The sequence below is a fragment of the Amphiura filiformis genome, chromosome 7 (assembly GCF_039555335.1).
Source record: "Amphiura filiformis chromosome 7, Afil_fr2py, whole genome shotgun sequence".
Taxonomy (NCBI): Eukaryota; Metazoa; Echinodermata; class Ophiuroidea; order Amphilepidida; family Amphiuridae; genus Amphiura; species Amphiura filiformis.
Window position 1 is genome coordinate 36,814,963 of NC_092634.1, and position 23,652 is coordinate 36,838,614.

The 23,652-nt window shown below is 36.3% G+C and overlaps 1 protein-coding gene across 1 annotated transcript; it reads right to left on the reverse strand.

Moving 5' to 3' along the window:
- Positions 1-1,684: 1,684 nt before the first annotated feature.
- LOC140157095 (NADH dehydrogenase [ubiquinone] 1 alpha subcomplex assembly factor 4-like) lies at positions 1,685-20,947 on the reverse strand. Its single transcript, XM_072180167.1, has 4 exons — positions 20,772-20,947; positions 8,536-8,642; positions 7,251-7,415; positions 1,685-4,200 (listed from the first exon to the last, which is right to left on the reverse strand). The coding sequence occupies exons 1-4, from the start codon at positions 20,905-20,907 to the stop codon at positions 4,003-4,005; spliced, it is 606 nt and encodes a 201-aa protein (XP_072036268.1). The 5' UTR covers positions 20,908-20,947; the 3' UTR covers positions 1,685-4,002.
- Between the last annotated feature and the right edge of the window lie 2,705 nt (positions 20,948-23,652).

A 23,652-nucleotide genomic window follows, 5' to 3' on the forward strand; every position in this document is an offset into this window, starting at 1 on the left:
CGGAGATTGGTTAAACTATACTTTTTCTGTAACCTTATGATGAGAGAAAGACATTGGTATGATTTTTAACAAGATTTGACCAATTTTGAAATTTCACCCCTGCATAAGCAGCCATTTTGGATTTATGCAAATTAGGCTCTGTTCCACTAGTTGGACTTTTGATATTTTCTTTAATAAACTCTTCTGAAATGAATGGTGATTATAAATGGTTTCTGTTGCAATTAGTGGTGGGTTAAGGGATCCAAAATGAGCGTTTATTGCGTTTCGACAGTATTTTTTGTGGGACATGAGAGCACCTCAGACCTATGGAATTGCATTCTGAATACGAAGCATGTCTTTCTGATATCAAATAATTTTCTTTTTTTAAATCACAATATAATACAAATTTTATGACAAATTATAAAAATTTGATATTTGTCAAATTTTGATATAACAGTCCTCGAAGTAAATTATATAAATCTAATGATATATTCTTAAAGTGTATGTAGCAGGGAGGAAAAGCCGACGGTCAATTGAAAATTTTGACCTTTCATATTGAAGATATGGATTTTTTCCCCAAAAGACCTAATTTTTTTTGGTGTTTTGGGAAAAAAATCCATATCTTCAATACGAAAGGTCAAAATTTTCAATTGATCGTCGGCTTTTCATCCCACCTACATACACTTTAAGTATAAATCATCAGATTTATAAAGTTTACTTCAAGTACTGTTAAATATCAAAAATATCAATTTTTAATGATTTGCCATAAAATGTGTATTAAATTGCGAATTTCAAAAATCAAAATTATTTGATATCAGAATGACATTCTTCGTATTCAGAATGCAATTCGATGTCTGATGTGCTCTAATGTCCCAAAATAAATACTGTCCAAACGTTCATACCCCAGCCCTTAAGCCATGATTTTCCATAATTTGATTGGCTTAGGCCTAATACTAACTTCACCGCGCGCTTAAAAAAGAAAAGAAAGAAAAACTAAAATGATGAAGCTGACCAAAATTTAAAACGGTAAATAGCAAAGCAAACAAACAAAAATCATTAAACATAAATAAAAATATACTGTATACGAAAACAAAAGCTGTTTTTAACCATAGACCATTTAAAACACCTGGATTCCAATGGAGGTATATATAATATTAATTTCTTCGTAAGCCCTAAATGATATCTTCAGAAGATAGCAAGTAAAGCAAAACACGTGAAAAATAATATTAAAAAAACATTGCCTAGCGGTCTAGATGATTCAATACCGGTACTCTTCGCAGCTATAATAAATAAATTTATATAAATTAAAACAATAGCATATCATAGAAAAACACAGTTAAATCTCAGTATCTGGTGAATAAATCATTTTATTTTGGGGTTTTTGCATTCTGCAATTCAATAATTTCAATAAAATATATTCTATAATATTTAAAGGAAGATGGTCGAATATCAGATTTTTCATCCAACCGATTCCACCCCGGTCAAATTACATATTACTTTGATTCTGGTATTTCAATCCCTTATGATATGGGAACCAAAATGTGCCTTATAACCTCGTTTACCAGCGCCGGCACTACGGGGGTATATTTCTTGCCCCCCCCCAGCTTTGAAGAAAAATATTCAAAATCACACAAATTTCCACTTTTGCAGCAAATTTGTGCAAAATTGGTTGATTATGCCCCCCTAAAATTCACTTACCAAGAAAATTCCTGGTGCCGCCACTGAGTTTGACGCAATGAGAAAATATGGGGTTTCCACTGATACAACAATTTCTAAGGATGATATTGCCCGGGTGAGGTTGTTGATCGGACTACATGTACCGGTATCTTTCTTATTACCAAGTCCAATATCGGAAACAGTCCATTAGCAGTCTGAAGGGTTATTAGTCCAAAATTGGTTAATGTTACAGAGTTAAGGGCATTTGTGTTGGGATTAGGGTTAATAATGGGGTTAGCATCAGTGGGGTGCCACAGGGCACAGGTTTAGGGCATTTTAAGTTGGGATTAGGGTTAAGAATAGGGTTAGCATCAGTGGGGTTGCCACAGGGCACACATTAGGTTTAGGGATATAGGGTTAAGATAAGCATTAAGATTAGGGCTTAGGTTTAAGTTATAGGTTAGGGTAATGATTAGAGTTTATAATACTTTTATTGGTTTTCGGACTAATGACTCTTTGGACTATTAATCTGTAACCGCAATATTTAAAGCACACCTTCTCACAAGATCTGTGTTTGACACAATGATATCAATGCAAGTATGCCACATTCAGATTTTAAGATTATGTTCTCAAAAGTTGCTAATCCTCACATCAAATTCATTATTTAGCATAATTAGGCAAATAAAAAGAAGTGGAAAAATCGTTTTTGATATTCTACAGTTTTTTCATTTTCATTGGGTGATTTGATAATTGAGTAGAATGATTGCATTGTCCCAATTGTGGCATCAAAATGTGCAGATCAAAATGAAACCACTTAAGGGTGGTTTTAACCCTGGAATTGAGGAAACTTTTGGGCCTCATATATAACTGCTAAATTGTTGGTCTAAAGTATATAACAGTATACATATTTAGAATGGTAAAGACTTGTTGAATTCATATCTGTGAAGTCAAATTTGGGCGAAAATGCTAATTTTTGGCGAAAATCCCAAAAAACATTTGTTTTTCCTCCACTTTTTTTATAAACCAAAAAATTTCCATAATCCCAGGGTTAAATCCATCCTTAAATAACTTGAACTCTCCTATTTTCTGATTATGTTATAAGTAGACAGTGCTTTTTTATACCTTGTGTATGCACAGTGGCGGCACTATGCGTGGATGGCAGAACTCAACTCTTTCCCCCCACCTCCAAAAAATGTTTTTCGTGCCGCGACTGTGCATGCATGTATGTATGTGGTGGTGGTATTAGGGGTGTAAATTAACAGTTATTTGTCTAACCGTTTAAACGGACCACAATCCGGTCGGTTAACCGTGTAAACGTATGTAAAGAAAAAATCTTTTTAAAAAAAAATTTAAAAAAATTTTTTTTTTAAAGTTTTCAGCGACTTTGGAGAACCACTGGACCTATTGTCTGTAATAAACAACCCCCTCTGATAAACGCCCCTCCAATTTTTCAATGAAAAATTGACAAAAATGCAAACATTTCCAAATTCCATGCCATATCGTTTGACTTTGAGTAAGCTTAAAACTTGCATGATCACTCATGTCATTGACGATCGCTAAATACAATTGCAAACTACGACTCAAACTTCCATCCATTTCATTGCCTAAATGGTAGAATTTCACCAGATTATTTCTTGATGATGCACTTATAGGTGTAAATTTGTTGTATTTACCACGAAAATATCATTAATCACGTTGTTCTGTGGGCGCCACCATTATTAGGTACTTGTAAATCCCTCCTTTCTACAGGAGCACCATCGGGAAATTTAACCCGATTTTAAAGTTTTTTTCACTTTTTTCCAATACATTTCCAATAAAAACGCTCCTTTTGGAAACATGCAACGCCTCCAGGGCGTTTATTACAGGCAATACGGTAGGTTCAGTGGTTCTCTAAAGTCGCAGAAAACTTTGAAAAAAAAAAGTTTTTTTTACCTTACATACATACATACATTATAAATATTTATATAGCGCTGCTACATTTAGAACGTAGCGCTCAAAACAAAAAACAAAGCAAAAGTTTAAACGGTTACTGATTTTCCTAACAGATAGTGCATTTTACAGTCAGTTAAACGTGAAACATGTAAACGTAGACACCCCTAGGTGGTATATAATGTCACATATGACACTTGCATCATGATACTATGTAATTATTCAGGGGGCTTGGCCATGAATAGTGGCCTTTAAATGCATTTGTAGATGTACTATAACAGTGAGTACACACAGGCTGAAAATGTTCACTTCACACAGTTTGACGGACTTCACAGTGATGAATTTGTTAAACACATCAATGAAGGCTTTGACTACATCATAAATGAAAGTCATCCATTGTTGTATTACATGCATTTTCTTATGGCAAATCCCTTATCATCAACTTTTCTTGACTGAAAATGTTCCGGATTCCAATTTGCCTGTTGTCTCTCCTTCAATTTGTTGTTCTTTCAGTTTTTCTACATCTTCTTCGGATAATAAGGGAACCACTTTCAAAGTTCTGAAATATTCTAAAATGTTCTTTGTATCTTTAAGATCCAATGTATAGTCCTTTGCTATCCGTTCTGCATTGTATTCCTGCAAGAACAAAATATAAAGAAAAAAAATACACTTTTAGAAAAAAGTCACTTAATAAAATATAAAGAAAAATACACTTAATAATTTCATGTGAATACAGTATTTTGCACAAAAACAAAATGTGCAAAGTTATATTTAGACTTATATACCTCATATATAGATTCCTGTAATCTGATTGGTTGAAAGTGCAGTCATTGAATTAACTATGCCCGCAAAATGAACTATGGACCGGTCCATGGAAATGAACTATGGACCGGTCACGTGCGTCACGATCAAAATGCGCGATTTTCCCAGCGTAATATGATATTACGCACGCGTTGATGTTTTCACACGTTATAATCACGCAGAAATCGCAGATTGTAATCTGTGTGCCGTTCGCATTGAAACTATTAATTTCTCTTCCCAAAATCGATGCTTTTAACCAAACAGATGACAAGAATCTTAAGATTTAGTATATAAAACAAATATTGACTGCTTTTTATTAGGGGCATGGTTAAAATTATAGGCCATCGTGATCTCAAAACCATGACTATGCCCCTCGGCTACGCCTCGGGCATAGTCATGGTTTTGAGATCACCTTGGGCCTATAATTTTAACCATGCCCTCATAGCAGTCAATATTTGTATACTACTCTTCACATAGGCACACCATGCACATACAGGAGAAATTGTAACCATACACATGTGTGCAGCAAACATGAACAGCCCATTAGTCCAAAGGGTCATTAGTGCAAAAAATGTCTTAAGTTAGGGATATGGTTAGGGTTAGTGTTAAGGAAAAGTTTAGGGTTATGGTTATGGTAAAAGGATTAGGGTTTATAATTTTGGACTAATGACCCTTTGGACTATTGACCTGTAACACAACAAACTTTGTAAATATGCGACCCATCACATCGAAACACGGCAGTTGTCGTCAGAAATGAACTGGTAGATTTCTTTACCAAGAAATAAACTGAGATCTGAATATCAGAAGAAAGCTCTCATTTTTCTCATTACCCCGATTAAATCTAACACCGAGATGTTGTGAAGAAAAAAAGTGGTAAAAATGGTGTACCACCACTACTGGAAGTACATACCTTTCTATATACATTGTTTACACACATTTTTGCTTCTAATATCAAAACCTCTGGAGCAATGCAAGAAATTTAGGAACTTTTCCAGTGTCTGACTTTGTCACTAAAAAGTATTATCACTCCATGTCACTATGGATCACCTATTAAAATCATTGTTTTCAATCAAGCCATGCTGAATGACTTCATGGGAAAGATTTCAGCCAATCAAAAAAGGTGTGTGATATTGATCATGTTATCATTGGTTGAGTGTGGTGGACAGCGAGCGCAAACAGGTGATGGAGGAGAGTCCGGAGACAACGGAATAAGATATGATAGGAAGAAAAATAATTATGTTTATTATATAAAATTCCTGTTGATCACGCCACTGTTTTTTCATGTTATATATCCTATACAGGGAGGATGGCAATTTATTTCTCGCATTTACGGCCCTAGCTACTATGGGCTACTTGTGGGGAGGAGAGAAGTTTAATTAAGTGACCGTGGCCAAGTGGTTAAGGCACAGGTCTTGTAAACCTGAGGTCCTGGATTCGATCCCCAGGCAGGATCACTTTTTCTACTCGTCTCCGTTATTATTTGCGACGGTGAACCTGGTGAAAAATTATGTTTATTATAAAGATAATCCTAGTCCAGTCAATCTAAACAAATAAGTGGTGTCACTCACCACTAATTGCAACAGAATTTTTTTCACTTTTATACATTTTAGAGATGTCCCCTGAACATCATACAAAAATATACTAAAGTATACTTTAATCTTTTTAAAAACTATACCAAAGCATTCCTCTAGTCTTAAGGATTCAGAAAAAGTATAGTTTGTCATATCTGTGATGTACCATTCTCAAGTTATAAGCAAAAAGGTTAAAGGTCAAACTTTGTAAATATGCGACCCATCACATCGAAACACGGCAGTTGTCGTCAGAAATGAACTGGTAGATTTCTTTACCAAGAAAGAGGACTGTTTTTAAGCTTTAAAATGACACCTCTTCCATTGATGTCGCATGTAAAATGGCAATTTTTTGTGACAAATACAGTTCAAATATCTTATTATTTTCTTTATTTTTTCGGGGCACATTTTCTTTATTATCTTTAAATGTAGGTTTCCGACAACTGCCGTGTTTCGATGTGATGGGTCACATATCATAATCAGCAGGCTCATCCCTCCACCTTACCTCAACAAACTGAGATCTGAATATCAGAAGAAAGCTCTCATTTTTCTCATTACCCGATTAAATCTAACACCGAGATGTTGTGAAGAAAAAAAGTGGTAAAAATGGTGTACCACCACTACTGGAAGTACATACCTTTCTATATGCATTGTTTACACACATTTTTGCTTCTAATATCAAAACCTCTGGAGCAATGCAAGAAATTCAGGGACTCTTCCGGTCTCTGATTTTGATACTAAAAAGTATAATCGCTTCATGTGACTATGATCACCTATTTAATTAAAAATCATTGTTTCCAATCAAGCCATGCTGGATGACATTGGAAAAAGGCACATGATATTGATCATGTTATCATTGGTTGATGTGGTGGAGAGCAAGCACAATCAAACAGTTGACAGAGGAGAGTCCGGAGACAATGGAATTAGATATGATAGGAAAAAAAATTATGTTTATTATTATTCCTGTCGATCATGCCACTGTTTTTTCATGTTATATTTCCTCTACAGTGAGGATGGCAATTTATTTCTTGCATTTACGGCCATAGCTGCTATGGGCTACTTGTGGGGAGGAGATCAGTTTAAGTGGCCGCTTATAGGTTCAAATTGCAATCAGCCTAATCACAAAGCTTCTGTGGCTAAGTGGTTAAGGCACAGGTCTTGTAAACCTGAGGTCCTGGGTTCATTGCCCAGGCAGGATCACTTTTTCTACTTGTTTCCATTATTATTTGCGACGGCGAACCTGGTGAAAAATTATGTCATAGATAATATCCATTATGGTCAAAAGCGATATAAGTGAGATTATTCCGGATTCCATACCTGTGGATTCAGCTTATTTTTAGCAAGTAGTTCCTGCACCATGTATACAGACAGTCTCCCTGGTGGTACCAGTGCCATACTCTGGCTGGCTACTTCTGACAAAGGTTCTGGTATAGGTCTTCTATCCTGAGGTAGCACACGTCTACTATGACTACCATCTGGCGTCTGTGTATGATTTGGAAGGGAAAATAGGGGTTAGAACTACTTTAATACAAGAAATACAGTATTATGTCTACTTACAATATACCTATACATTGACTTATTTGACTATAATGATATTGAGCTAAGCCATGATTCTTCAGTGAGCACTTTTACTTTCCCCAAATTCCCAGTCAAATTTGAATTTACTAATCAACCTCATCTGCAATATGTGAATGCCAGAGTTTGAATCAGTCCAATATATTGACATCCAAAGTAAAAAAGATCGATGACACTATTATTACCACATACTCAACCAGATCAAGTTGCCAAATCAATTCCGACCACAAATAGTGCAATACGCCCTCATTGATTTTATGCTTCATAACAATTGATTGATGGGTGGGCTTTAACTGCTCTTTGAAGATTACAGAGTTGTTGCAAACTGTGTGACTTTTTAAAATTATGAACTCCCAACTGATGTGTGATTACCCTTCAGTAAAAATACCAACTTTAATTTAAGCACTGCAGACAATTGAATATTAACCCTAACTGAACACAGGGTTTTTTTCTGCTATCGGAAGGGAAAGAAGAAACGAAAAAGGAGAGATGAATAAAGAAGTCACTTGGTACCCCCGGGATTCAGGATTTGAACCTCAGACCCCTCACATGCGACACAGTAGATCACCAACCTGTAGCCACAGGGGTGACGCTGGCCCGGCCAGCAATTTCCTGGGTATATCGCATCATGTGCAAATGGATGCACGTGCAGCGGTTTTAATAGTTCAGCGAGACCTGGTTCAGTTGAACTGAATCTCACTGTTAAAACTGCTGCTCGTGCATGCATTGCACGTGATGCGATGATGCAATTAGTCCAAGCCAATCATTACTCATATGGAATCGCTGGCCAGGCCAACGTCACCCGTGTAGCTACAGGTCGCTGATCTTCTGCGTGGCATGCGAGGGGTCCGAGGTTCAAATCTGGGGCGTACAAGTGACTTCTTTGTTCATCTTCTCTTCTCTCCTTCTTCGTTTCTGCTTTCCCTTCCAATAGCAAAAAACCTTGTGTTCAGTTAGGGTTATTTTAAGCATGTTTTTCTTAGATTTAGGTCTTATTAATTAAAAGTGAAGACAAATCTAAAATTACCTTTGGCAATGGATCTGTTGACTCTACCCTTACATCCTGCAGCATTCCTACCAGACGACTATCCTTCTGGTGCAACTTGGACTTTGCTTCTGTCATCGATACACCTTCTGTCAAATACACAACAAACACAAATAATACTAGAAGGCTATATATTTGTACACAAATACGGCTATACCCGCATGTTATCGGTTTACACAAACTTACAGTCCTTATTTGCTGAGGACTTAGGTTGCTGTTGTCAGTCTCTCTAATTCACAGTGAAGCTATGCAATTTGATAGATTGAAATTCACAATGTGCAATTTGATTAGGGGAAAGCTATTCCAGAGAGAGTATGTAAATTAAATGGAACAGCCATTTCAGAGGGAGTATGTAAATTAAATGGAACAGCTTTTTTGGGATCATTTCAGAGGGAGTGTGTAAATTAAATGGAACAGCCAAAGGTATGTAATTTGAATGGAACAGCCTTAACGCTTCACACATGGTATTTTCAATTATCATCATCTATAATTATTATAGGCCTAATGCGCTATTGAAATTCACAATATGCAATTTGATTAGGGGAAAGCTATTCTATTCTAGAGGGAGTATGTAAATTAAATGGAACAGCCATTTCAGAGGGAGTATGTAAATTAAATAGAACAGCCAATGGGTATGTAATTTAACTGGAACAGCCTTAAAGTTTCTGTCATCTATATTATTATAATTACATAATTGTCTGTGAATGGGATGGGGTGGGTGTTATTAACAATATAATTCGCAGGTGCAATCTGTGTACAAACTCCGAGCCCTGAAGTTGCTTTATTTGATGATAAAAGGACAGCCCTTTTTAACATTTGGGGCCCTGGCCCAACATATTTGATTTATGAGGCTCATGTACACATGTTGAAGTATAATTCTCAAGTGCTATCAGTAGACTTAAGCTGGGCACTGTAGCTGCTTTATTTACTGAGTAACGGCTGGCCCTATGTTTTAGCGCTTGGGGCCCTGGGCCCATATTATGTGACATATGGGGCTCATATGTACATATAACAATATAATTCTCAGGTGCAGTCTGTGTACAAACTTTGAGCTTTGGTGAAAAATGGCCGGCCCTTTGCTTTAACATTTGGGGCCTGGGCCCATAATATTTGACTTATGGGGCTCATGTGCATATGTTGAAATATAATTCTCAAGTGCTATCAGCAGACTCAAGCTGGACATTGTAGCTGCTTTATTTACTGAGTAACGACCGGCCCTATGTTTTAGCGTTTGGGGCCCTGGGGCCCATATTATGTGGCCCTATGTTTTAGCGTTTGGGGCCCTGGGGCCCATATTATGTGACACATGGGGTTCATATATACATAAAACAATATAATGCTGAAGACCTATTAGTGTACCAAATCTAAACCCTGTAGCTACTTTATTTGCTGAGAAGCTTGACCGGCCCTTTGTTTTAACATTTGGGCCTCTGGGGGCCCCTAGCCTTAAACATCTGGGGCCAAAATGGGCAGAAGACACATTACAACTTAGGGCCTATACATGTGCCACATATGAGCCCTAGTGCCCTTGTAGTTTTATAGCTAGCCTTGTTAATCTGTTGCCCCTTATTTTAACATTTGGGGCCCTGGGGCCCATAATATATGACATATGGGACTCATGTATACTTGTATATAGAGTACCCTGGCTCTATCAGTGTACCAACTCAGGGCCCGAGGCTGCTTCATTTAATGAGAAACAACATGCTTTGTATTTTTACATTTGGGCCCCTGGGGCCCGTGACCTTTGACCTCTGGGGCCAAGATGTGCAAAGGATAAATCTACTGGGTATGGCCCATAAGTGTACCACATATGGGCCCTGGGGCTACTGTAGTTTTAGCGGTAGCTCTGTCAATCTATTACCCCTATTTTAACATTTGGGGCCCTGGGGCCCATAATATATGACATATGGGGCTCATGTATACTTGTATGAGTACCCCTGGGGCTATCAGTGTACTAACTCAGGGCCCTGAGGCTGCTTCATTTGATGAGAAACGGCATGCTTTGTATTTTTACATTTGGGCCCCTGGGGCCCGTGACCTTTGACCTCTCGGGCCAAGATGGGCAAAGGATAAATCTACGGGGTAGGGCCCATACGTGTACCACATATGGGCCCTGTGGCCCTTGTAGTTTTAGCGCGAGCCTTGACAGAATGTTGTGTTTGATGGAGGAAGAGAAGGAGAAGAAGGAGAAGAAACCATAGAATGGCAATATACCCGTTCATGCTTCGCATGCGGGTATAATTAATTGATCTGTACTAGGGGTGTGATTTTGGGTAATTTTGTGCCCGGGTACCCGGCACATTTTTCGGGCAGGTAATCGGGTACCCGAAATTGCAATTTGTAGTGTCTCTGGACCTAGACCTAAATGCTAGGACCATTCATGGTTGACCTAAAAAAACAAGAGCACCAATGGCGCTGTGGCTCTGCGCTTTTTGGTGACAGTGAAAGTAATTGTTCTTGGAGTCGCATGGGCAACAAGTGAAATCATTTGAGTATGTGACAGATCACATTCCCCAACAGGTACATCTGGTAGGTTGGTAGCTATCTCATTTGCAGAGCATACAATGATACATCAATCAATTTAGGGAATTAGCGACATGGATCGAAACGGGTGGAAATGAGTCCAAATGGGCCAAAACACATCAAAATATAATTATATACAGGCGAGTAGGCCATGTCAAGAATAGTGTTAGTCTGAATAAGGCTTTGGCTCTAAATGGTGACTGTACCACCAAGTTTCATGACAGTTAATACTAATTTGACCTCAGATGACCCTGGTGACTCTGAAATGACATTCCCAAAATTTGACTCTAAAAAGTGACTATACCTAACAAGTTTCATGCCCATCCGACAGTTTTACTAATTTGACCTCAGATGACCCCTGGTGACCCCAAAATGACTTTCCAAAATTTGACTCAAATGTTGACTGTACCCACCAAGTTTAAAGCCCATGAGACAGTTCTGACTAATTTGACCTCAGATGACCCCTGGTGACCCAGATATGACCTTCCCAAAATTTTGGCTATAAATGTTGGCTGTATCCACCTATTTATAAGCCCATATGACAGTTTTTACTAATTTGACCTCAGATGACCTCTGGTGACCTCAAAATGACCTTCCAAAAAGTTGGCTCTAAATGTTGATTGTACCCACCAAGTTTCATGCCTGTCCGACCGTTTTTACTCATTTGACTTTAGATGACCCTTGTTGACCCCAAAATGACCTTTCAAAAATTGGCTCTAAAATGTTGACTGTACCCACCAAGTTTCATGGCCATATGACAGTTTTTACTAATTTGACCTCAGACACTGGATGACCACAGGTGACCCTAAAATGACCTTCCAAAAAGTTGGCTCTAAATGTTGACTTACCCACCAAGTTTCATGCCTGTCCAAGAGTTTTTACTACATTGACCTCAGATGACCCCTGTTGACCCCCAAATGTCTTTCCAAAAATTTGACTCCCAAATGTTGACGATACCCACCTAGCTTCACACCCATTGACAGTTTTTACTTATTTGACCTCAAGATGACCCCTGGTGACCCTGAAATGACCTTTCCAAAATTTGGCTATAAATGTTGACTGTATCCACCAATGTTCATGCCCATACAACAGTTTTTACTAATTTGACCTCAGATGACCTCTGGTGACCGAAATGACTTTCCAAAAATTTGCCTTTAAATGTTGACTATACCCACCAAGTTTCATGCCCATCCAACACTTTTTACTCATTTGACCTCAGATGACCCCCTGGTGACCCCAAAATGACCTTCCAAAAATATGACTCAAATATTGACTGTACCTGCCATGCCCGTCCAATACTTTTGATTAATTTGACCTCAGATGACCTCTGTTGACCCCGAAATGACCTTCCAAAAATTTGGCTCTATATATTGACTGTACCCACCAAATTTCATGCCCGCCCAAAAGTTTTTACTAATTTGACCTCGTGTGACCTCTGGTGACCCTAAAATGACCTTCTAAAAATTTGGCTCTAAATGTTGACTGTACCTACCAAGTTTCATGCCCATAGGACAGTTTTTTCTAATTTGACCTCAGATGACCTCTGGTGACCGAAATGACCTTCCAAAATTTGGCTCTAAATGTTGACTGTACCCACCAAGTTTCTAATGCTTGCCATGACAATTTTACTAATTTGACCTCAAATGACCTCGGGTGACCTTGACCCACTTGCCAAAACAAACTTGTTCTGTCTCGGGTCAAGATGCACCCACCCACCAAGTTTGAGGAACACGCGACCCTAGTCTCCGAAAAAATAAGAATTTGCTCACCGATAGCTTCACATTCTACATTGCATTCAAAATCTAGTCGGATTTGCTGAAGAATGACACCATGTAATAATGGAAGTTCAGAAGTAAACACAGCCGATCACAACAGGCGATTGCATCAAAAATGTTGCTAAAATTACATTTCACTCTTCGCAAAATAAGGCAAATCTTGCTCAAAAGATGCAGTTGACTCATCGAAATAACTTTCATCCAAATTTCAACATTAACAGAATGAACCTCCAGTGCAAACTGCAAAAATTGCACTGCTGTCTGCCTGAAAACGATAGCAAAGCACTCTAGCATGGAATGCGAAGAAGCGTGTACAAATTCGAAACTAGCCCGAGGTACACACACTGACGTCATCACCGCGGACGTGACTTCACGGTGCCCGTTTTTTACGTGACGTATGGCATTCAGGGCCCTAGTGAGGAAGGAACAGGGCCATGATGTTTGAGGCTAATTCGAAACTAGAGTTCTGGAGTAAACTGACAGACAGATAGACGTTGCGTACTATGTGGGCATAATTTATTCAATATTATATTATTATTACTTGTCTTTGGGCATTATTTTTATGTTTGAGAAAATATTTGGGCCATCGTAATTATCTATTTTTTTTGTTGAAAAGCCAGTTGAAAAAGGATGTTTGGTTTGGTGATTGAATTCACTCAGTGGCTAGTACTAGTAGTAGTAATACTATGACTTTACCATGTTTACGTCCCGGGTTTACGTACATGTACCCATGATGTACCAGTGCTATGTATAGTCCATGAGTGCATCATGTGCATGAGCATATATGCCATGATGATGGCTGATGACTGAGTGGTTTCCGACTTTGAAAGTTGCATCGATCGTAGAGGTAGTACTGCTCCTACTCCTAGTCTCCCAGACACCTTGCGATCTCTCTTTGGGATATTTTTACCAAATAGAGTAACAATCTGTCCTTTGACATATTTAATTTCATTTGTTTTAACCATGTTTACGACTTATCGTAGTGCAATTTCGCCGGCGACATCTGTCATGTGTATTCATGTGGGGCAGACATCTTGACTTGTTCCACTGCCAAAGACTGTTCATTACGATGTCTGTGATTGGTTCATTTTGGGGCTAATTTCTAAGGACAGCACTGATTGGATAATTACGCATTACATCATTGGGAGATAACCGCGTTACCGAAGAAGCAAACATTTGCACTTGTGCAAGGAAAATAGTCCACTAGGAAATTCATTTTGTTCCGATTTATTCAAGATTCGACAATTTTCATGACTATTTTTTTGATATTCCTTAACTATTTCTTTATTTAAATTGTAAAGAAATAGTTAAGAAAAGTTAAGAAAGTCAAAATAACTTTTGAATCTGAACCTGAGAGTACTAAAATCTTTAAGACATTTTAATGTTAAACTTCCGTTGGTTTGCGCCATTGTCACGCAAGGTTAAATTATACAGACCAAAATAATCTCTAGCACACTGGGGAACCAAGTAATAACTCGTTATGGTGGCTTTTTAACAAAAAATCACATTTTCTCAACTGAATTTCAACTCTATCGGGAGTGCAATCGATGAAAAAATAATTTAGCAAAACTTAGAAACCAATTTGAAAACCTAAAGCCAAGCACAAAAAATTCCTTAGCATAAAAACCAACACTGTATTGTGTAACCCTACAGTTCTGATGACGATGACTCCTTAGCTTCGCTGGAGCCAAAAATAAAAAATGGAATTTTGCACATTGTTTTGTGTTTTTAATATGAACATTGATACATAGTTTTCATGTCATACTCTATTAATGATATCAAAATGCATTCAAATTCAATGCATTTTGATATCATTAAGGGAAGGGGTATGAACGTTTTGACAGTATTTATTGTGGGACATTAGAGCACATCAGACATATATCGAATTGCATTCTGAATACGAAGAATGGCCTTATATATCAAATAATTTTGATTTTTTGAAATTCGCAATGAATACACATTTTATGGCAAATCATTAAAAATTGATGAACTACATGCCCGGGACTCGCGGTGAACAGCCAACACGGGTGAACAACATTGAAATCGGCATCTTGTGACTTGTCTTTACTTCTGTGTTGGGATTTTTTTGGCATGTTTGGGGAATGTTTTTCTTGTTAGGCACTTGAAACTTGATTCTGAGTTTAGCGTCCACCGCCAGTGTTATGAATTTTGTGCCGTGTTTGAGATGTAAAATCTGAAAATAATTCATTATTTTGCAAATTACTACTAAACCAGAAAGAAAATTTGTTCTGCAAAATTTTTAAACCCCTTTTTTTGTATCTGAACACTTCAAAAACTATAGAAAGCCTTGAGAACTATTTGATGAATCCATCTAAATATTTTAGCATTAAAAATATGTACAGGTTTTTGACCCTTGCTCAGGGTTCGATTTAGGCCCATGAAAGTCAATTCCGAGTTTATCGTCCCTTTATTTCTCCAGGTTGGTGAGGTGACTTTTTCATTTTTCATTATTTCATCCGATTTCATTATTGACCTAAAATGCGTGTTGATTTAAAGCCACACTCATACATGCTATTTATAAACACGTTTTTATATGGGTACTGGGTAGGGACTAGAAAAGTTAGAAAAGGGCCTGGTTTTGCTTCCAAGTTATGAATTTATGTGTTTTACAAACAAAAATATATGTTTCCAATTGCTAAAACTGGTGAAAACACTGATACTTTGAAAATAATGAATTATTTTGGCATTTTTGACAATTTGACGCGGGTGTTTTGGTTACCAAAAAGTGACGCGGGCGGGGGACGATAAACTCGGAATCGACTTTCACGCACCTTATAGGGGTTTTACATGCACAAATGCATGTAACTTTGGCTCTGTGCATGTAGAATTTTGCCTGTGCATGCAAAATTTTGTGTTATTCAGCCCATTTTGAGGAAAAAATCAGAGTTGTGCATGTAAATTTTATTTGCTAAATCGAACCCTGCCCTTGCTCTATCCAATTACTTCAATTATACCTTTGGGATACCAGGGTAGACTAGAAATCAACCTAACCAAAATGTTTTTACCAGATTGTTGATGTTGTAAATGGTCGCATGTCATGAATTGGTCATCTTTTGTGTAACATAATGTTAAATCAGTGTTCGAAATAAGCACGTATCCTCTTGTCCAAAAATCACTGGGGACAACCTCACCAATTTTGATTCACTTCAATACAACTTTTAATGGATACATTTTAGACCATTAAAAGTATATATTTCTGAAAAGCTTATATTACAAGGATGCCAAATCAACAAAGTGTAACATCATAATACAGGGTGGGTAAGAAATATACAGGGTGGAACATCAACAAAATTAGCATCTTTATTGTCATGGTAAACCCCATATTTTCTTTTTATGAAAGCTATGTAGCTCAAAATAAATATTGATTCAGAAAGACATTACATGGGCCCTTCAAACAAATTAGGAAGAAAGAGTCTGGTATCCCTTGCGTTAAACATACAGGGTGGTCAAAAATTGTAAAATAATTTTACAATTTGTATGACAATGACATTATCAATCAAAACATTTTTCCTCCATGTCTGGCACTAAAACTAATAGCAAAATTGAATTCCTCATCAAATTTCCTTAAAAATATGTGTAGGGGAGATTGGGGTTAGTTGGAACACTGGGTAAGTTGAAACATTGTATTTTTTTCTGACACAAAAACTTAATTTGGTAAAATACTGGCACCTAGTAATAGGTATTAGTAAGGGTCATCCACCAAATTAGCAACAGCACTGATGCCCCACCAGTGTTGGCTTGGGAAAGGAATATCTGTTTTTGACTTGCTGACTAATTTTATACCCCTCAGAAAAGATGCGTTATCTCCATGTTGTTTGAAGATTCAGGGGATTATTTTTTGAGTATCATAAGCACTAGTAGTAAGTCCCAGAATAATGTTAAATAAAAGTTTTATTGTATTTCTTATTTTGTGTAATGAACTTTGAAATGTAAAAATAGGCATCGGGGTTAGTTGAAACTTTTGAGGTGGGGTTAGTTGAAACGTGAAAATCGCATAGAAAAATATGGTAAAAATTTGACTTTTTAAAAATTTGTAACATGTTTACCATTTCTTCAATATTGCTTTAATATGCTTAAAAAGCAATAATACAAGCAAAAAGTGCACACAGAAAGTACATTTTATAATATTTTAGGCTTCTCATATTTTTGTCCATGGTGACACTCGTCACCTTGTGTCCAAAGTATTGACCAGCGCTCCCACATATTTATTTATTCATTTTTTCACACTGATTGTATGTTAAAGGGTGCCTTCAAGGGAAGTATAACCCTAACAACACAGTAATAATTATTCTGAAATTATTACAAGCCGTGCTTCAACTAACCTCACCCTATGTTTCAACTTACCCCAGGGGTGGGGTTAGTTGAAACACTTTTTTTCAAATTTTCAAATTGGATTATATGAATAATCATAAGCAGGTCCAATAAAGTTTAAGGCTGTATTTGTAGCATGTATGTATATGTTTATACTGATATGGTTAGTGTTTCTTGAAAGTAATCGGTTTGCGTTAAAAAGACGATTTTGTGAAAAATGTTTCAACTAACCCCAATCTCCCCAGGTACTTTTAAATAAGCAGGGTGACTCAGGCAAAAGATAGGCCATTTAGAAATGTCGGAGCATTATGTGCATATTTTGTACAGTAACATAGGGAAAATTGTCTTAATTAGCAATTAATTAGGCAATTAATTAGTTACATCTTTTGTTTCAGTTGATCTACTATGAGGTATATTTACAATCCAGGATGATATATGTGCAATTTGTGGTCCATGCTAGTTGTACTTAAGATACAAAGGTTTGAAGTTTGCCATATTTTCACAATTTTGTGTACAACCCTATGGGCTCACCCGCCCCGGCTCACCTGCCCCGGCTCTTCCATTGACACATGTTACATATTGAAGTATAACTCTCAAAGTAGTTGTCCAATTGACTTGGGGATTTTTGTATTTGACAAAGAACATAATTATCTACAAAATGACACCAAACTATCTAAAATAGGTATCATACTTTTAGAATAAATCATACTTGAAGTGGGAAGAAAGCATTTTCATGTTACGGCTCCTCCATTTTTGGGTGACCTATTTGTGACATGCGACCAAATAATTTAACTAGGAAAGACCTAGTTTTGACAAATTGGTGCCAAAAATTTATTTCATAATGTTCTGCATGATTGTTATTTTTGTATTTAATGAGTCAATCCCCCCCACCCCAATCCCATTTCCCCTATCCTCAAATGTATACGGAGAGGTTAGTACAAATTGGAGTGAAGAAGGGCATGGTATACTTGAAACTTGAAAAACAAAAAGCAAGATAATTATATCTTTATAAATTTTTATTTGTGTTTGTGACATTATATTGCGACTGGCAATACCCAATTAGAATGAACAAAAGCGCATAAGCATTGGTAAAAGGCCGCTGATAATGAAACCTTGAAAATAAGGAATAGTGAATTTAATAATGAAATAGTTGCCTCATTATGAGCTGAAAAAATGGGAGCGCTAAACTGACTCACACTGCTCAACATCAAGTTTCAATAGCCTTGCCCAGTGCCGTACTATTACGCTGACTTTCGTATTCGGCGAGGAGGACGATTTCGACCTCCTGGTTTGTTTACAAACAGAGAGGTAGACAAAAAACCGTTCCGCTTGTCCAAACACTCAAGTATCAGAAGGATGGTCCACAATAGCGTGATTCACGTAACCTGAATAGGGATTAAAAAGCTGTCACGTAGAACCATGTGCTTCTATTGTCCAATTTGCCATCAAGATTTCATATGGAAACAGTTCAGACCCAGTACTGTGAGTACACGATCATGTCAGAAATTAATATTTTGTTCTGGGTCTGATTATATTCGGACTACCCTAGCTCGAGATACTCTAGCTAAAATACAGGTTTACATTTACTATCTTACAATTACATTATCTTGCTGTATTTCAGCTAGAGCTCCAAACGACAAGCTTCCGGGTTTTTTGGAGAACAATACTGTTACGTAAGATGAAGAAGAAACCCGCCTCGGAGCCCGCCCTACTCATTATTTCATTGTACTTATTGCAATTTGCCTCCACACATTACGTAATCAACACAAAGCTTTTGTGAGGATTAGTGAGTGGATAAGAAATTGACAGTGGAGGATCTGAAGGACACGTCGATTGTTAGTTGTCAATCATGAATTGCCGCAAGCGTATTAATATTTTACTGCATGGCATTCCGCAAACACCAAGACAAATTATGCCGTATTTTTCCAAAGATCATCTCATATGAAGTAAGCTGAATGCGATCTGTACTTTTGTAACTTTCCGATCGCTTTTGATCACCTATTATCGGTGAATTTGCTTTAAGGCGATATAATACCCCGATTTTCATCAGTACCCCTCTTCTTTTTTTTCTTGCAAATTTATTAAGTACATATATATGTTTATCACCTCATGTCCTTAACTTATAAAATATATCTACATATAAAGTGACTTTCAACCATTATAGTAAGTCATTTTTAGCCCTATATATTTTTTGTTTACTGTAACCTAGTAACTCAGATCTATGTTTCATAACAAACCATAATTTATTCTTTTCAAAATGTTCAAGTAGGGTACATGAATAGAGTACATTAAATCCTTTGTTATACTCTCTATAGAAAATCTATAGTGGTGCATGCAAAATACCTACCATGATATAACACTGAATAAATTAAATAAACACTTATACAATGGATGCATAGTAATTAGTTGTTAGGAGAAGAAAAGGCTATTAGGTCACCGTATGTCAGGTTATAGGTCAATTGGTTCAGGTCAAATTTAAGCATCAATTTTGAATACACATGTGAGAGTCTGTGATATCATATGAGGCATAATTTTGATATTCTGTCTTTAACTGGATATATATCGAGAAGTGCATGGTGGATATACTAATATACCTTGGGATGTAAATGGTGAGTACAATTTAGAATGCCTAGTTGAGACGGATTTCACAAATAAATATAAAATAGTTACCAAAATCACAAAGCGTTAAGCTTACGGAAAACTACCCAATATGGTTGTATAGGTGACAAGAAATACAATTTTTTCATCATTGCTGTAGTATGGTTGTTGTAACCTGTTACCTATGGCTTAATTAAGTTTCAGTGCAATAATGTCGCAAGTTAAAAATACAAAATATAGCTCAACATTGAAAATAGAAGCATTTTAACCAGTTCCTTTTTGATAGTTGTGGAGCACCAAGTTCATGAAGTCATAAAAGAAATCAGGAACCACTTATTCCCATTTTACATATCAACTTTATTTCCCTAATGTGTTAGCAACACATATCCAAAATTTTAACGAAATCCGTTGATAGTAAGCTTTCCAAAATGAAGTGAATTTAAATCATCAGTGATGTACCTCCTTTTGGCTTCTATCTGTAAAAGCATGTAAGCTACATTGATACCGATACCACCAATAAAACGAGAAGATTTGCCCTTCATTTTGCATACCACTTTGTCCAATTTTTTTTGTAATTTCTTCACAAAATGCAAAAAATGCAAAAAAAAATCAATGGGTGTAGTACCCCCTTAAAACACGTGAGTTCATGTTGTGTAAACATAATTAGCATAGACACAAATGAAATTACGATGCAATACAATGCAATTTGAATGCGCAGCAGATCTATAGAAATAACGTTGCCCGGTTTTATGCAGAATTAGACCCTGTCTGGACTACCCTTGCCCTTTATGATGACTGCATACTGAAAATGTGCCAAACAGAATTCTAGATTTAATACCCCGAGGGTACACATAATTATTGCCCAGCCCCTAAGATATCTTCATGATGAAAATGTATGGAGAAGATGATGCATGGCCATGGATATGTCATTGATTGTACATGTATGAGAGGTCGTGGGAGCAAAATTCGGAAGACATGACACACAGTTACCTTTCTCCAATTCTTTCATTTTCTTGATAGTAGTAGGATGTAATGGAGATCTGGGCAGTTTACCCTTATCTATTAAACGGTGCGCTCTATTTTCTACATTGAAATTAGTTGTAGCTCTCCTCAAAGCGCTCCCCATATCGAAATTACGGACTTCTCGGCAACTTCAACGAGCAGAAAGTCTTTATAAATTGGTGAATTCAAGCGTTTATGAATATTGATGACGTGACGTCATTTAAAAACTTTGTTTGAAAAAGGCAGGCCTGGAAAAGGAGAATCCCGGGGAGAATCAAAGTTTTATACATGATTATCCCATATAAAAGTTTTCCCCAGGAAGTTTTAAAACAGTTCAAAACATTTTTTTAAAGTATATATTTATAAAAGCTGCTGATTTTCTATATGGTCATTTTCGCAGTAAAGGGTGTAACTTTTGATTTTTTGGGTCAAAATTTCAAACCACTTAAGGTTGGTCTGAACCCTGGAAATATGGAAACTTTCGGGCCTCATAACTTCTAAATTGTTGGTCCAAAGTATATAAAAGTATACATATTTAGAATGGCAAAGACTTGATAAGTTCATCTGTGAGGTCAAATTTGGGCCAAAATGGCACTTTTTTAAAATCTCAAAAATAATGGTTTTGGCCCACTTCTTTTCGTGCATCGTAACAAAAAATTCTTGGGCCAAAATTTTTTTTGAATTTATTTTTAAAAACTAGATCAAAATATCTAGGACCAGTTTTTTATTTTTTGAATTTCGACCAACATTGAGAAATGTGCGCCAAAAATGGTCAAAAAATGTGATTTTTCAAAAAAATCATAAAAAAAGCCTGATTTGGGCCCAAATTTCAAATATTTTTGGTGAAATTGGTCGAAATTCAAAAAAATGAAAAAACAGGTCCTAGATATTTTGATCTAGTTTTTAAAAATTAGAAACAAATTTGGCCCAAGAATTTTTTTGTTATGATGCACGAAAAGAAGTGGCCAAAAACCATTATTTTAGATTTTGGGCCAAAAGTGCCATTTTGGCCCAAATTTGACCTCACAGATGAACTTATCAAGTCTTTGCCATTCTAAATATGTATACTTTTATATACTTTAGACCAACAATTTAGAAGTTATGAGGCCCGAAAGTTTCCATAATTCCAGGGTTCAGACCAACCTTAAGTATGTTTCTGTTTACTGAAATCATGCATAGAAGCAACTTAAATTCCAGTAAAATAATGTTTCAAGGCTTAAACCTTTTGATTTCTAATAAAAATTTGACATTTCCATAACATTTTGGTTAAAATCTATTAAAAAAAATGTATTTTACATAATCTCAGAAAATTATGACATGAAAGCTGGAATACATGTGAAAGCCCATTGCACAGTAAGTCAACAGATATAAGTTAAATTTTATACCATGTTTTGCTATGTTTGTAATTGCAGTTTTGAAAATTTTTAACATCAAGTGTCATTTACAATGGAAATTTCCAAACCTTAAACATATTTTTTAAGTTTTAATTGGGTTCCTAAAATAATTTGAATGTCTAACTTCATGTACAAATACTACTTGATGAAGGAACCTCCCAGCCAAGTTTCACAGAAATTGGAGTTATTTTTTAGAATTGGCAATTCAAGGGATTTGTGTTCGGAGGCTTCAGTTAACAACACAGGTGATCATAAAAGTAAAATATTTGGCTAACCACTACAAGTTGACATAAAAAAATAGGTAAAAAATATCACAATTACCAATTTTCATGCATTGCTTCTAAGTATTGAATTTTAGTTGTGACAAAAATTAAATTATCACAGCAAGTCATTTTTTTTGTTTCGGAGGCTTCATGTTAACAATTGTTAAACATTGCAGAAGTAGTTTTTTTGAAAACAACAGTGTTGGGATCATCTAAGCTGTTATTTTCTTGTGTATATTGAATCATTGATTCTATGCGGCAGATATTGTAGATTTACCACATGTTAATTTTTTCACCCATTTGTTAATAAGTATGGTGTTTTTTGCATGTGAAAAAAGCCTCCGAAACAGGCTTTTTTGGGTATCAGTATATTTTTCAAACATTAACCATAATGTCAAAAAAATTTTAAATTTATGACATTCTGCACATATCAAGTAATAATTACAATGCAGATATCAGTATGAAACACACCAATTTAGATATGCATAGATGATAATTAATCTTATTGTTGTTTCGGAGGCTTCATTTGTTTCGGAGGCTTCAATTGTTAACGGAAAGTTTGTATTGGGTCCCATTTTCAAACGGTGATATATATCTCCACGATTTAAAAACATGTGACTTGAGGATCTACTTTGCTACATTTTGATAAATAGATTGGATGAGCTCTTTTATTTATATTTGCACAAGCTTGCTGAACAGTTTGTTTCGAAGCTTCAAAAAGTTAACGGAAAAACGGCTCTTTGAAGTCAAGATTTTATAAAAATTTTAAAAGCTTGCAAATCGACTAATTTTTGTTACCCATTTCAAGTTAAGATAACAACTGTTATGAATCAAGAAGAAGTGAAGAAATAACCAAGAATTATGAACCAAAGCTACACCCACAAAGTTTGTTAACAATTGTTAACGGAAAATGAAGCCTCGAAGCGACAAATATCAAGTCCGGTTCTCAAAAATACAGGGCTGTTCACAATTTAATCTAATGTGGCAGTGTTTACTGAACATATGACTGTACTTTCAGGATAAGAAAAATTATCCATGAACTAACTGAAGAAAACACAGGGTTTTACAAAAATGTTACCGTTTTTCAAAATGGCAATATTAAGTACATCTAAGCCTGCTAAAACTGAACGCAGTAACTCCCAAAGCTGATTATGCTACCCAAGGTAGCTGCTAACTAGATGACTTATGTGGCCAAAAATCATGGAATTCTGT